The sequence below is a fragment of the Ooceraea biroi genome, chromosome 1, assembly GCF_003672135.1.
Source record: "Ooceraea biroi isolate clonal line C1 chromosome 1, Obir_v5.4, whole genome shotgun sequence".
In the NCBI taxonomy this organism is placed as follows: domain Eukaryota; kingdom Metazoa; phylum Arthropoda; class Insecta; order Hymenoptera; family Formicidae; genus Ooceraea; species Ooceraea biroi.
This window is the reverse complement of record NC_039506.1, coordinates 16,203,884-16,217,440: the sequence shown is the minus strand read 5'-3', so window position 1 is coordinate 16,217,440 and position 13,557 is coordinate 16,203,884. Positions and strand designations below refer to the sequence as shown.

Below are 13,557 nucleotides of genomic sequence, written 5' to 3'. Positions count from 1 at the left end.
ATATGCGATAATTAGTTGGTAATTAGTTTGACTTGAATAAAAAATGTTTCATCGTTTCAGACAAATCAACGTTCAAGTGCTAACAATATAGCGCTCGACGAGTAACTCATTTTTTTCGTCAAAATTATCATGCAAGCGCATATGTATAGTTACGGTGTTGATTGATAAGATTGACCGGTTTATAGGCCCATCTTCCTTTTTTCGAAAGAAGCATAATCTGACATTGATAAGAAATTTTTAACGTTTTGCACGATCACTCGTCAAACGATCATGTATACCGCATTTCGATTTCTGATTGAATATTGATTGAAAATTTGAATCTCCACAATGTACGTGTGTCGCGTGCTGAGTAGGGGCACACCGGGCTGCGCATACGGCACTGACAATCGTGTTGGAGTGCAGGTGGGCCGAGCACTGTCGGAAATGTCCGAGCGGGCGTTCGGGGGAAAACCGAGCGGCGCTAGTCGACGAGGACTGTTGTCAGAATACTCAGTAATGCTTTGCATGGCCAGCTAGTTACTAGCATGTGCGTTAGTGATAGTCGCGTTGTCATCTGTTTGGAATGATCGTGCGATGTTACTCGAAAAGTTAACCGGGCTAGACACCGGTGGCCGATACCTACGTCACATAGTGCATTTTTCGTGAGACTGTGAGTTCGCAAAGAAAAAAGAAAAGGAAACGGAGAAACGACGCTACTCGGAAAGACGGATAGAGACGGAGTGAGAGAGACACGGTGGCAGACAGGGCGAAAGATAGGGAGGAAGAACATTGACGAACAGAACTCGTCGGCAGAATCGAAATAACGTGGAATTTTTCGTTCCATCGCCTCCCGGTAACTTCAACTTTCTCTGTCGACGTTTCCTCACTTTACAGACTGAGAAAACGAAGGAAAAAACGGATCGTCGCGGTGGCACCGTGCGCGGCAGTGCAGCAACAGCGTACCAAGATGCTGTCGTCAGTGTCAGCGAAATAATAATGTGGTGCGACGTCGGTCAGGTGAGTGTTTCGCGCGCGGTTCCGCGCGCATCGCCTCTCTTACTTTTACATGCGCTCAGTCGCCGTCCTTTTTTCGCCGCAACCCCCTACCCCGTTCTCGCGCGCCCTCGCTTCCCCGTGTACGTTCCCTTCCTTCGGCGTGTACGACACGCGTGTCGCGGTTTCCGCGTTCATGCCGGCCGAGGAAAAGAGTGGTTACGTGAGCGCGTCGCGCGCGCGCGCGCGAGCGAGCTGATTGCTTGCCTCACACGGAGTGACGATCTTTAAGAGAGAGAGAGAGAGCGACTCGCACGGCCGCGGCTCGCACTGGTCAAGGCGATACGAGTGTTTTGCCGTTGGGACTTTAGTCTCTCGATAACGACGTTACTCCGATATGTAACGGATGATCGTAGCGCCAATGGCTCGCGATACGCTTGCTCCGAACGCTTGGTTTCAGCACTGAACGCGCGCACGACGGTCGCGGCTCTCTCGACTTATCGTTCAGAGGACGTTGCCGATCGTTCTCTCGTCCTCTCGTTCAACCTTCTCGATGAGCGCGCTCGATGGGAGATCTCCTCCGATCGCTTCTCTCCGTCTCCCTGTAAAGAAGCAGAAAAAAAAGGCAAGAAAGAGTAGCCGCTTTGCTCCGAGGCGCATCGCGCTTACGTTCGCACATTCCCGAAAATCGATCGACAACTCCTGGATTCGCGAGTGAAAATTTCTCGCGCCAAATACGAAGCGCGATCGTGCGTAGGACGACCAAGTGTCAGATTTGACGCGTGGTAACCTCGTGTTCGGTAGTTTGAATTCGAAGCGATCCCGCGTTTCCTTGGTCCGCTGGGGGAAGGAAGGTGGTAGGAGCGATAGGAGGGCAACTGCAAGGGGAAGAGAATGACGAGGTGAGACTCGCCGAGGGGGAACGAGGTGGCTCGCTACACACTGTGTGGGCCGTGGAGTCAGCGGGGAACGAGAGAAGAGAAGAGGAGCGAGGAGGAGAGCAGAGGAGATATAAAGGAGAGGGGTGGGGAGAACGAGGGACGAAGCGGCAGCTTGACAGTACGTCGGAGTGGGGACTAGAGAGAGGAGTAGTAGAGAGAGCGTTATGGGCGGATAGTGGGGATTGAGAACAGCGGGAAACGCAGGGGAGTAGGGGGAGAGATCGCCCGAAGCTGTGCTGGTTGTCTCTTCTTCGCTTGGCCAGCGCCGCGAGGAAACCTAGCGTCGGCTCGGAGACGGAGGCGCTAGGTGGGGATACAGTTATAACCAACCATCAAGGGGCATCGTCGTCATGGTTACCACGACGACAACAACTCGATCTGGTCTAGGGGGTGTTTTTAAAGACATATTCGCTTTTGCCGCGTCTCTTCTCCCTCCCCCTCTCTCTCTCTCTTTCTCTCCCGGCATTCTCCATACTATCTTTCTCTTTTTCTCTTTCTCTTTGTTTTCGTTCTGTTTTTTCTTTCCTTTTACTCCACTTTTCCCTCTTCCTAGCAATTGTTTTTCGTCACGAGATCTTTGAGCGGCGCAAAATGTTTTGCGACAAAATCGAAGGAAAGGAGCGCGTATCGTCGAATCGTAATTTGCGAAGAAAATGCGTCCAAGACATACATTTTTTTGCCACTGCCATTTAAAATGTTTTTCGATATTTGTCATTACAGAAGATTATTGTACAAGTATACAGTATGAGAGAGCGAAGGGAGGGGGAGAGAGAGCTGTTAATTATCATAACTTTGTTAAGATGTGGTAAAAATACTATACCATGCGTACTTTCTTCGTTTTCTTTAGCAATGTATAAATATTGCACGCAATATACGAGCATTTAATTAAAGTAAGTTGTAAGAATTGAAATTCGTCTCTCTCTTAAGCGTAGAGCTGTATTTCAAGCAAAATACTGAAATTTCTATCGAAAAAAAGTAGAAACTACATGCGCGGCTCGCGCAATAGGCTTTAACAGAATAATCGTCGATACAGTTTGCAAACTATTTTTAGACAAATATTCACATTAGAGTGAATCGCAGATAGTAACGAGAGCGATGTTTCCACAACTAAATCTCAATTTAAAATTCTCACCAAAAAAATCAAGTCTTAAATGAGTCGATGTATGTTTTTATGCAGAAAGGAAGAGAGCTGAAACTGTGACAACTAAAATGTAATTTTTGGTTTCTGGCACTTATGTATTTATTTTCTCGCATAAAAATTGAATTCTTAATGGAAAGTATCCAAAAGAATCCCGGATCGTGTGCATTAATTGTGGGAAACGATGGTCGCATGTTCCGGCGATGAAAATAACGCGAAATTCTATACTTGTAATATCTTGAATTATAAAATTTTTAGAGTTTTTTAGAATTTGGTTTTCTTTCGGACAGGTAATGTTACAAAATAGTATGTAAAGTCGCACTATAATATCATTTACATATAATACACACACACCGGCTTGCGTTTAGAATTAGTACGGACGAAATCATCTAGAGCGAAAGGAGAGCGAAAATTATTTAGACAGTACTTGTGATACTCTCCATTGAATCCGTCGTAATCACTCGAGGTCATTCATCTAGAATGAATGATCTATAACGAAAATGCTGTAAATAGTGTCTCGTGTCGAGTAGTTCCTTAAATTTTCTATGTAAATGTAGACACTAGATTTATGTGAATAAAAAGATGTACGAGTAAAATTATAATTGAATTAGAACGGAATAGTGTTTATAAATACTCGATGATCCACAATACAAAACTATTTCAATACGTTTGCTGAAGCAAGCTCGAATATCTAAAACAAGAATCGTACATTCTTTTTCTTCGAAATTCACATTTCATACTGATTTGAACATATGATTTTTGTTATTCCGTAAAAAACAGCGCCAGTACAATTTTACTGATAAATAAACGGTACTAATTACGCGCGTAACGAGCATAAAATTGATGCGTGGACGTTAAAGTGAATCTCTTGAAATTTGAGTGTTGATAAATCGATGTATGCGGTATCTCGAGATTGAAAGTGAAGAACTTGAGAAAAGGAGAGGAAATAGAAGCGAGAGAACGAGAGAGAATTTTTCGGCGCTTCTGCACCGTCGGTGGCCTGATGACCGACAAACCCAGCAGTTTTTCCACGTGGTTTCGTGTCGTACGCGACAGAAAGTCTCGGTATGCGCGCGTGTCGCCGGCGCATCGTTGAACTTGGACGGGAAAGCTTACACGCGCTTTTAACCCTTTCGACTCTCAATTGAAAAATCTCGACTTTGTAGCTTCTCGGACAAACTGCTGCAAGTGGCTCTTTGTTTTAATTAAATAGAATCATGTTTATTACATAAATCATAAAGTAATCTCTTTTCGCGTTTTTACACGTGTATATGAAAATTATTAATGAAAATCTCGTGTTGCAACGCGCTCATACGTGAATTGACTGTTTGCGTTTGCGTTTCCATGTCAGGTCTCTGATTTTTCATCGGGTTGTGATAGATTATTTTCGACGATGAATGTGCGCGATTTTTACATAAAGAGAATATGTATGTTTTTCCAGTTACTTTAAAGAGGAACTAATAAACATATCTTTTGTTGAATTTCTCATTCTCAATCAGAGAGAGAGAGAGAAGGGAAGAAAGAATCAATATCAATGCAACGGAGAGCAAAAGCTTATGTAACGTAACTCCTCTACAAAATCTATTTCTGTTGACGATAAATTTCCATATCGTCGATGTAATGGACGTATGGTGATACAAGACCACGCGATGGTTTGATTCGACGCCGGTAGGCAACCTGCTAACCAAAAACACGTACGCTAATTCTATAATAACTGGGATTGCATTAGAGAATGAATTTCGCTCCATTAGTTGTCCGTAATCAATCACGCGCGCGCGTTCGCTGTTACTATTTTACTACAAAGTCGTAAAAGATAATATCGCTGGTGATGAGAGACACCGGGCAATTTCTCAATTTTTAGTTTTAGCTAGCTGGATTACAGCTAACGTTAGCTGGATCTATATTTTAAAGTTAACACACGCACGCAAGGTAGGCAGAATGTTTGAAACACAATTACTGAGCCAAGCGAGATGTTCGTCGGTGAGGAAGTTTGTGCGTGCGCGAACGTGTGCGTTTACGCTGGAAATTACGTTTAAGCGTACGATGCCGCGATGGATTATCTCGTGAAACTTGGATCGAACGGACGAACGTATCACTTGTGCGCTGCATGTCGCAATGACCCGTCGGCGCGCCGCGAGTCCACACAAAGTGTGTCCAAGTTTCCCCTACTTCCCACCCCTTCCCTCCTGGGGCACCTCCGCTTCCTTCGCCCCTGCGGCCTTCGCGCCCACCATCACGGGCCATTAACGAGAGTTATCGACGCGCGATCTGTCAATAGGCTTCTCCCATTCATAAATTCGCCGGGCCGGCATGTGGCGGGTGACCGCATAGTTTTGCCGCAGAAACCACGTGGTGGCAGTGGCGGCGGCGACGGCTGTAACCACTAGACGACGTATGATCGGACGGACACCTCCGTCGTTACAGGGATACCTGCATGACGTTTAATGCCAACGTCTCCGCTTTAAATAAACGAGGGGAGCAAATCGCTCCTCCGATAATCTGAATGTGTACGTGTACATACCTCTGCAATATCGCTACGCGTTACCAAATTAAGCAATATTCTCAACATTATAAATATAAAGCTGTCGCTTTTCCGATCTTTGGATACAGTTTTGCTCGTTGCAGCTTTCATTCTTACTCTCCTTTCCTTGTTCACCTTGCACTTTTGACTTTTAACGACGTAAAGACACATTCTAGCAGTAGAATTGAAAATTGACAGATTTATTTATCAAGAAAGCCGTTATTGAAACGCGCGAAACTTGACAGTTTCTCCTTTCCTTTCATCTTTCCGTAATTTTTCATTTAAAATATGTTATATAAGTGTGAAGAAAGTAAAAGATGTAGGTAACGGAAGACGGAAATAGATACGTTGTTTGCCACCGTTTCTAAAAACGATTGAGCGCGTGTAACGTACTGCCCATACTGCTGTATCAATGAATCATGAATTTTACCTACACACATATGTGTAACGCGTCGTTGTCTCTATCCAATACCACCTCCCGTTAGGTCCCCCTCCGCCAACGGAGACATCGAAGCACGTGGGGTGCATCGTACGCACCACGCATCGACATCGGTCGTCGCGCGATGTTTTGTTTACGTTACGGCATGCGAACGGCATGCAGCAATCGAAAAATCTGCTTGCTATCGTGTAATCGATACGTGTACGTGCGTGCTGATAGTAATGTGTACATACATGTCGATAATATGATATTATGACTCGTAAGGAATTTTCGAAATTATTCAAAACTTTGAATTCGTTCCTCTGAGACAGTCTTTATTTATTCTTATAATTTGCTCACGATATACGAGTGATTTCGGCGAATTAAATCTTGCAGGTAAAATCCTGCTAAAATCTAGTTTTATTCGAGTGAGATATGCGTACTTTTGCCTGATCGCTTTTGCGTGTTCGAGAAACGCGTTATATAATATTTTTTATATTTATTACTACTACACGATCAAACGCACGCAGAGCGCACGTACAACTAGTAGAAAGTAGAAACGCCGCGTGTAATTATTTTTTTCTAATATATTTCGCTTCTTTATTATAACTTTTGAAACGATGGGCAGAAAATTATGTATAACATGTCGAAAAAGGATAGATTGTGGAATCTGTACGATAGGATGTGTGGGACAGGGGGAGGGGAGGACGTACATGCGCGCGCGCGTCTATAATGCGCGATAAGAAGATTCACCAGGTGACAAGAAGTGTCTTAATTGTAATGCGTGAAAACAAAATTATTTATTCGAAGGAGAGCATAGCATGTGACCATCCGCGGGTTAAGTAAGAGAATAGCGGATTCCGTTTGCCCGAGTCTCGTTCGGAATTCTCTTATGCGGCTCTCTGCGAGAATCTTCCGTAAATGTAACCGTTAGCGCCATACTTTGCTACTCGTAAAGAGGCACATGGAACGATACATTATACTTCCATAGCGCATACTCTTGGAAACTCGTGTGCGCAAAACTATGTCTGCGCAAGCTGTTCGTTGCCAGTTTTTTCCCTACATCATCTGCCACAGTTTACACGAAATTTATCCCATTTTAAAGGAGTATTGCGTTGTGCACGCTGTTAGTAAGCTAATTATTACGTAATAAAACTACGAGCATCTGAAATTCGTGGTCTGAACTATATACCTTGCTGAACCTTCGGCGTCGTGACGGCCGTGGATGTGTCGCATTCTAATCGAGTTGCGGGCCGCGCGAGACTCGTCCTCTCTTGCGGTAGGTTAAGGTTGAACGCCAGAAGAACAGAGAGAGGGAGAGAGAAAGGCAGAGACAACAAGAGAGCGAATCGCGAGCCGGAGAGTTGCGCGACCCCGTTGTCTCTTTCCCTTCATTAACAAGACCGCGCGGGTCCTTCCCGCTGACAAATTTCACGCGCACTTCTAATGGGCTAACGGGTAATGGCTAGGAGAGGGATCAGCCTACAGCGGCAGAGACCTGCCTCCGCGACGCAATGACACCTGCTGCTTCTTGCCGCACTCGTGGCAGAACGCGTACAGACTCATTACCCCGAAGCAGCGGATGCTCAATGTCGTGCGGTCGACAGGGTCGTTTCAGGGAAAAAGTTGATAAATCCATTTCATTGTCACAGTTGAATTTACGACCCATCATCCTGCTGAAAGATATTGTCTAACGCTTCACCGAAACGCCGTAATCTAGCAAAGCAGGCTACGCAGGGACGTTTACTGAATAGAAGGAATTCTATAGATACGATCGTTTGCAGCCGAGCAAGATGATTTAACGCGGGTTCGAATCGTTCGACCCCCACCCTTGTTTAGAGAGTCGCGTGCCTTTCTCGAGGAAGCCTACCTTGTGACGCGTGGGACCACGCGGCGGTTTACCTACCGGCGCGAGGACGGAGGAAGCAACAGTTGACGATATCGACGTGAATGAGAACGGTTTATGTACTTTCTACGGTGCGCGCCGTAGGAACAACTCGTACGTATGCGTGAGAGGGATTCGCGTTACGCGCGTCACGAGAGCACATGTATACGTACGTATGTACCGTAAAGTGCAGTCTAAACATACACCAGCGGGTGGAGCGGTGGAGGGGCTAGAGGGAGAATTGAGGGGGGACGGATGAGAGGAAGATGGAGAGAGACAACGCGCGCGACCCTCTCGGTGACGCGGAGAGTTCCCATAGTGGGAGGGAGGATGGAGACTACGAGAGAACCGACCAAAGTTTGTGAATTCGTCCGTGTGTGCGTGTCGGGTGCATTGTGGATGGTCTCTCTTTCCACACCTCGATACAACCGGCGCGCGATGTGTGTACCAATTCCTTCCCTCATGCCCCGCTGCCCCCTCGTACCTGCCTCCTCCATCCCTTTCGACTGTACTGGATACCTCGTTGCGCCTCTTTCTCTCTCTCTTTCGTCTCTCACCCACACCGCGTGCGTTCCTTCTTTTTCTCATTTTTCATCGCGATCTCTCTTCCCCGCGATGCAAGCGAGCGATGTACTTTGTCGTCGTGGCGTACACGTCGCCGTCGCTTCCATTCTGCGGCTCAGTTGGTTTCGGCCAGTTGCCGGTGAGGTTTGTCTGTAGACATGCTTGTCCGTTACACGCGTTCTCATCTGTCACTTGAAACTGGTCAAACGCACATGTAGGAATAAACTATACATAGGTAGTCGCGATAGTTTTTTTCGCGATATATGTTGTTACAGATTTAACAATATAACGTACGCTCGCGCGCACATGTTTCCTATTGGTATAACAACTTGTTTTTATTAGCGTCTCTCTCTCTCTCATCCAAATTTTGTTGTTATTTGCATGATAAAAATTAAACGATAATTTCAAGCTGCAGAGTTAATATAGATTTATTTATGACATGTTTATATATCGTTTATTCAAACATACGCGAATTGAAATCAAAATAACGCAACGGAACAAGATTATCTAATACATATCGTGTTACGAAAAATACTAAAACGTAAAGTTGGAATTAAATAAATAATTATTAAAAAAATATTTATATAGATAATTATATATACAAATTCGAGTATAAATGTCTAAATAAATGTTATTAAAAGCTTTGGCAAGAGAGAATCAACTTGCCTGTTAATAATTATCATAAACTAACTTACACAGACGAAAAGATTTACAAAAACATAATCGTACAGACATTACAAGCAAGAAATGTATTATGTATAATACTTTTATATCGAGAAAGAAAAGAGAAAAGGAATCAACAGTCTCGAACGTAGCACTTGTAGTAGAAACGCTTCCGTATTCATGAGCGAGCATGGCGGTTGACCATGAATGAAGCCTATTTGCGTATGAGCAATAACAGGTGACATTCGACGGCTGTTTACTCTCCGTATCGGTAAAAAGAGGGGCTGAATATATGGCGAGCGGCGGATGGACGGGTGGTAGAAGGGATCGTAAACACGAAGGGAGGGGCGTTTAGGAACCACGTGCATAGCGCCGTTTGAAGGAACTGTCAGCGCGGCGCGGCATGCCAGCCCGCGTGGCGCTTATTACTTTACGAGTGCATGATTTTGTGGTCGAGTCTGCGATTACTGATATATTATGTCACGACATAGCAGGATGCGAATAGATCTTTTACTTTCTCCACCCTTCGGATATTAGCTCTTGGAATTCGATCGATATGTATTATTTGATCTACTCGAATGGAAAAGATACCATATGACATCAGAGTTACCACAGTAGTGATCACACGTGAATTTTTAAATTTCTATGTACACATGTACATGATTATTTAAGAGTTCCGACATATTAAACATCTCGTTTCCTATGTAACCCGTGCAAACGATTGAACACGAGTGCGTCCGCTGCAATTTCGGATTTTTTCTTCAAGACACGCATTTTCGATTAATCGCCGACTCGAACAGTACCGTGAATGAAGACACGATTGGCAACGGGCATCATGGCCCTTTTCTCGTCGCTTCTCTTTCTGATACTGACCTGAGAAAGGAAATAATTTTGCAACAATCAACATCACACGTACATCAACCGTGTGCGCTTGCTTTACTAAAGTACATGTACCTAACCCTTCTCTATCACTCTATCACTATTACTCCTACCACCTTTCCCTCCCTCCACTCTGTTTTACTCGTCATTCCTTCCGCTTTCCCCTCTCATCTTCCCACTGTCGACTCCATTTGCTTTCCCTCCCTCTGTTCTGCTTCCTTCTCGCACTCTTGCACCATTTTTCTCTATTTTTCTTCTCTCCTTTTTCATCGTTTTCTCTGTCCCTTCTCCCTTCGCTTCCTAAGAACATATAGCATTCCATCGAATCCGAATCAAACGAGTTAGCGTGGTGGGAGCAAGAGGAGGCTGGAGAGACGCGTATGTATATAATATCATGTATACGTACGCACGCGTAAATACGTGCGCGTGTGCATAAATAGTGGAAGAGCGCAGGCGAATGGGAAGACAAAAAAAAAAGAACTGTAGGAGAAGAGAGAGATTAGTAAAAAGAGATAGAGGAGCAAAATCAAGAGAAGATGTGACAGAAAGAAAAGAAATGACAAAAAACGAAAATAGAAATAAGATGAAATAGGGAGGACGATGGGAAAGAGAGATGGAAAAGGCAGATGGAAAAGGATACGCAGATATGGCACGATCTTGCATCTATAGTTTCTTCCTCCTTTATTTTGGACCTTCTCTCCCCCCCCCTCTCTCTCTCTGTGTTTTGTATCATGTTGCATATATGTTTATACAGATAATCATTAATTTAGTGTCAATACTATGAATCGATCAATGATGGTGACACAAGAAACTTGCACTTACTGATGTACAGTTCTCAAAAGAAAATTCTACTCCATGTATTCTTTCACACACATTTTTTCGAACGTATCGTCTTCGTAATAGATCCGTGTAATACTTGTTAATTCATAGAATATATCATTTTTCGTATGCTCGTCTGCGCGGTCAGTATTCAGTCTTATGAAAGGCATCCGCTCAGACCGCGCAACCAAGATTCATCGATTGCCTAACCAAACTTAATGCGATAGAGACCGCTCTCGCGTGACAAATAGATCGCCACGTGCTTCGGGTTATCCCTCGCGCCCCTCATTTTCCCCGCGCCTATCCCTGCTGTTCCTCACCATCTATCTCCGTCTTTCCTGCGATCCGCTCTTCCCTTTCTCCCTTCGCGACATTCCCACGAGCTATAAATTCACGCGCCTACACACAGGTGGCACCGCTCTTTTGCCAAGTGCATATAGGCAGGCAAGCAGGTAGGAAGGTAGGTAGGTAGACGGGTAGGTAGGTAGGCAAGCAGGCAGGCAAGCAGATAGACAGGTAGTCATGCAGACAAACGGACAGACAGACAGACTGACTGACAGAGAAACAGATAAACAGACAGACTTTTTTTAAAGATAACGAACGCGTTTAAATGCACGCAGAAACATAATGGGAATGCTTATCATATGCAAATAGGGATCTGCGACGCACGCCTAACAATAAAAGGATCTATTCCGCGGATTAAGCAAATATCGGCACATTCTTCGGTAATAAGTTTCATACGAGATGATTACAATGAGATGACGATTTCTTATTGAATGTACTTTCACTCTTTCGTTTGGGAACGATACCGCCCATACACGATAGCGCAATGATATAAATTACAATGGTCTTTCAAAAAAAAAGATATAGATGAGGACGAAGTCTGGATGCGATCATAAAGCCTTTCGCAACATATGCAACTTGTGGCGGGCACATTTTATTGCGTGCGAAAGGCCAACCACGTGTGGAAAGTTGCGCGCTCTCGTATAGGTGGCAGCACTTCGCGATGTACATTGCGCTCATATACACGTTACTCGCGTAACCGCGCCGCGCGACGTCACGCGCGGCTACGTTCTCGCTCACACGAAAGTTCCTCCTCTCACCTTTTCTTACTTTGTCCCGTCTTACCACTCCTAGTTTCGCCTTGTCTCATCTTGTTTCATTTCGTCTCGTCTTGTCTCACCTTACCTTACCTTACCTCACCTCATCTCACCCAATCCCATCTCATTCTATCTCACCATACCTCACCTCACCTCACCGCTCTACCCCTCTCTAATTTCCTCCTCTTCTCTCCTCTCCTCTTCTCCTTCTCTTGTCTCCTCTCCCCTTTCCTTTCCTTCCTATCCCTCCTCTCTTCTCCTCTCCTCTCCACTCCTCACTTTACCTCACCTAACCTCACCTCACCGTACCTTACCTCACTTCACCTCACCTCACCTCACCTCACCTCACCTCACCCCACCCCACCCCACTTCACTTCACTTCACCTCGCCTCGCCTCGCCTCGCCTCGCCTCGCCTCGCCTCGCCTCGCCTAGCCTTGCCTCACCTCACCTCACCTCACCTCACCTCACCTCACCTCACCTCACCTCACCTCACCTCACCTCACCTCGCCTCACCTCACCTCACCTCACCTCGCCTCGCCTCGCCTCGCCTCGCCTCGCCTCGCCTCGCCTCGCCTCACCTCGCCTCGCCTCGCCTCGCCTCACCTCACCTAACCTCACCTCACCTCACCTCACCTCACCTCACCTCACCTCACCTCACCTCACCTCACCTCACCTCACCTCACCTCACCTCACCTCACCTCACCTCACCTCACCTCATCTCATTTTACCCCGCTCCGCCTGATTTACCCCATCCCACCGCCCTTCACCTCCCTCCACGTCATCCACGTCTAGCCTTGCTTCGGCTCGTCTCGCCCCACCTCGTCTTGCCTCGTCTTGCCTCGTCATGCTTCGCCATGCCTCTCTATACCTCACCCGTCTCACCCACCCTGCCACGCGGCCGTATGTACGTAGGCAACGTGTTTTTGCGGCGTGCGCGCTTCTTCGTGGCGGCCTTCCTTCCCCTCTTTTTACGAGCACACGCGTGTACATATTTCTTCGTCAACTTAATCGCGCCGACTCGTAGCGTATCCTTCTCTCTGCGAGCTTTTTGCAGTCTATCGTATGCGTACAACGCTACTGGATATTATATCAGAATCGATGTCACATGAATTTCTTAATTTTATTTTTTAAACCCTTTTTTAAAATACTAATTATATTCGGTAATGATCCTATATATTGCATGTATGCCGCACCATAATTACCTTCGTCATTTTCGATATCGATTAGGATTATTGTAAACACAAAAATTAGTGAAGAAGTAAATATCGATATAAAAATATAATTCAATACAAATCAACTTAACGTTCAGAAAGGAGAAGAAAAAATGAAAGAAAAACATATATATTTAGTTACAAGAAAATATACATATAGTAAATATAATAATTGCATTTAATTATATATATATACATACAGAGAGAAAGAGAGAGTGAGTGTGTGAGTGTGTGTATACAGAATATATTTGCAAATCGCATCAGAAGCTGTATCTTTTAGTGGAATCTTAGCAGGAATTCCAATTGAGGAGATTCGCAATTAGGTGATTAATATATGTCAGTATACAGGATGTCTCTTATCTCGCGCCTAAGTACATAGTGTTATTCCTTATGGAAAGTCCTGAACTATTTTTTTCTGCGATACTTAGTGAAAGAGGTATTCTTA

At 45.0% G+C, this 13,557-nt stretch overlaps 1 protein-coding gene across 1 annotated transcript in view; it reads left to right on the top strand.

Moving 5' to 3' along the window:
• The first annotated feature begins 493 nt into the window (after positions 1–493).
• The window catches only part of LOC105274931 (basic-leucine zipper transcription factor A), a 43,092-nt gene continuing 30,028 nt past the window's right edge, over positions 494–13,557 (top strand). The window contains exon 1 of the mRNA XM_011331423.3: positions 494–996. Coding sequence (XP_011329725.1) covers positions 976–996 — 21 coding nt within the window. The 5' untranslated portion in view covers positions 494–975. The remainder of the gene's footprint in view (positions 997–13,557) is intronic.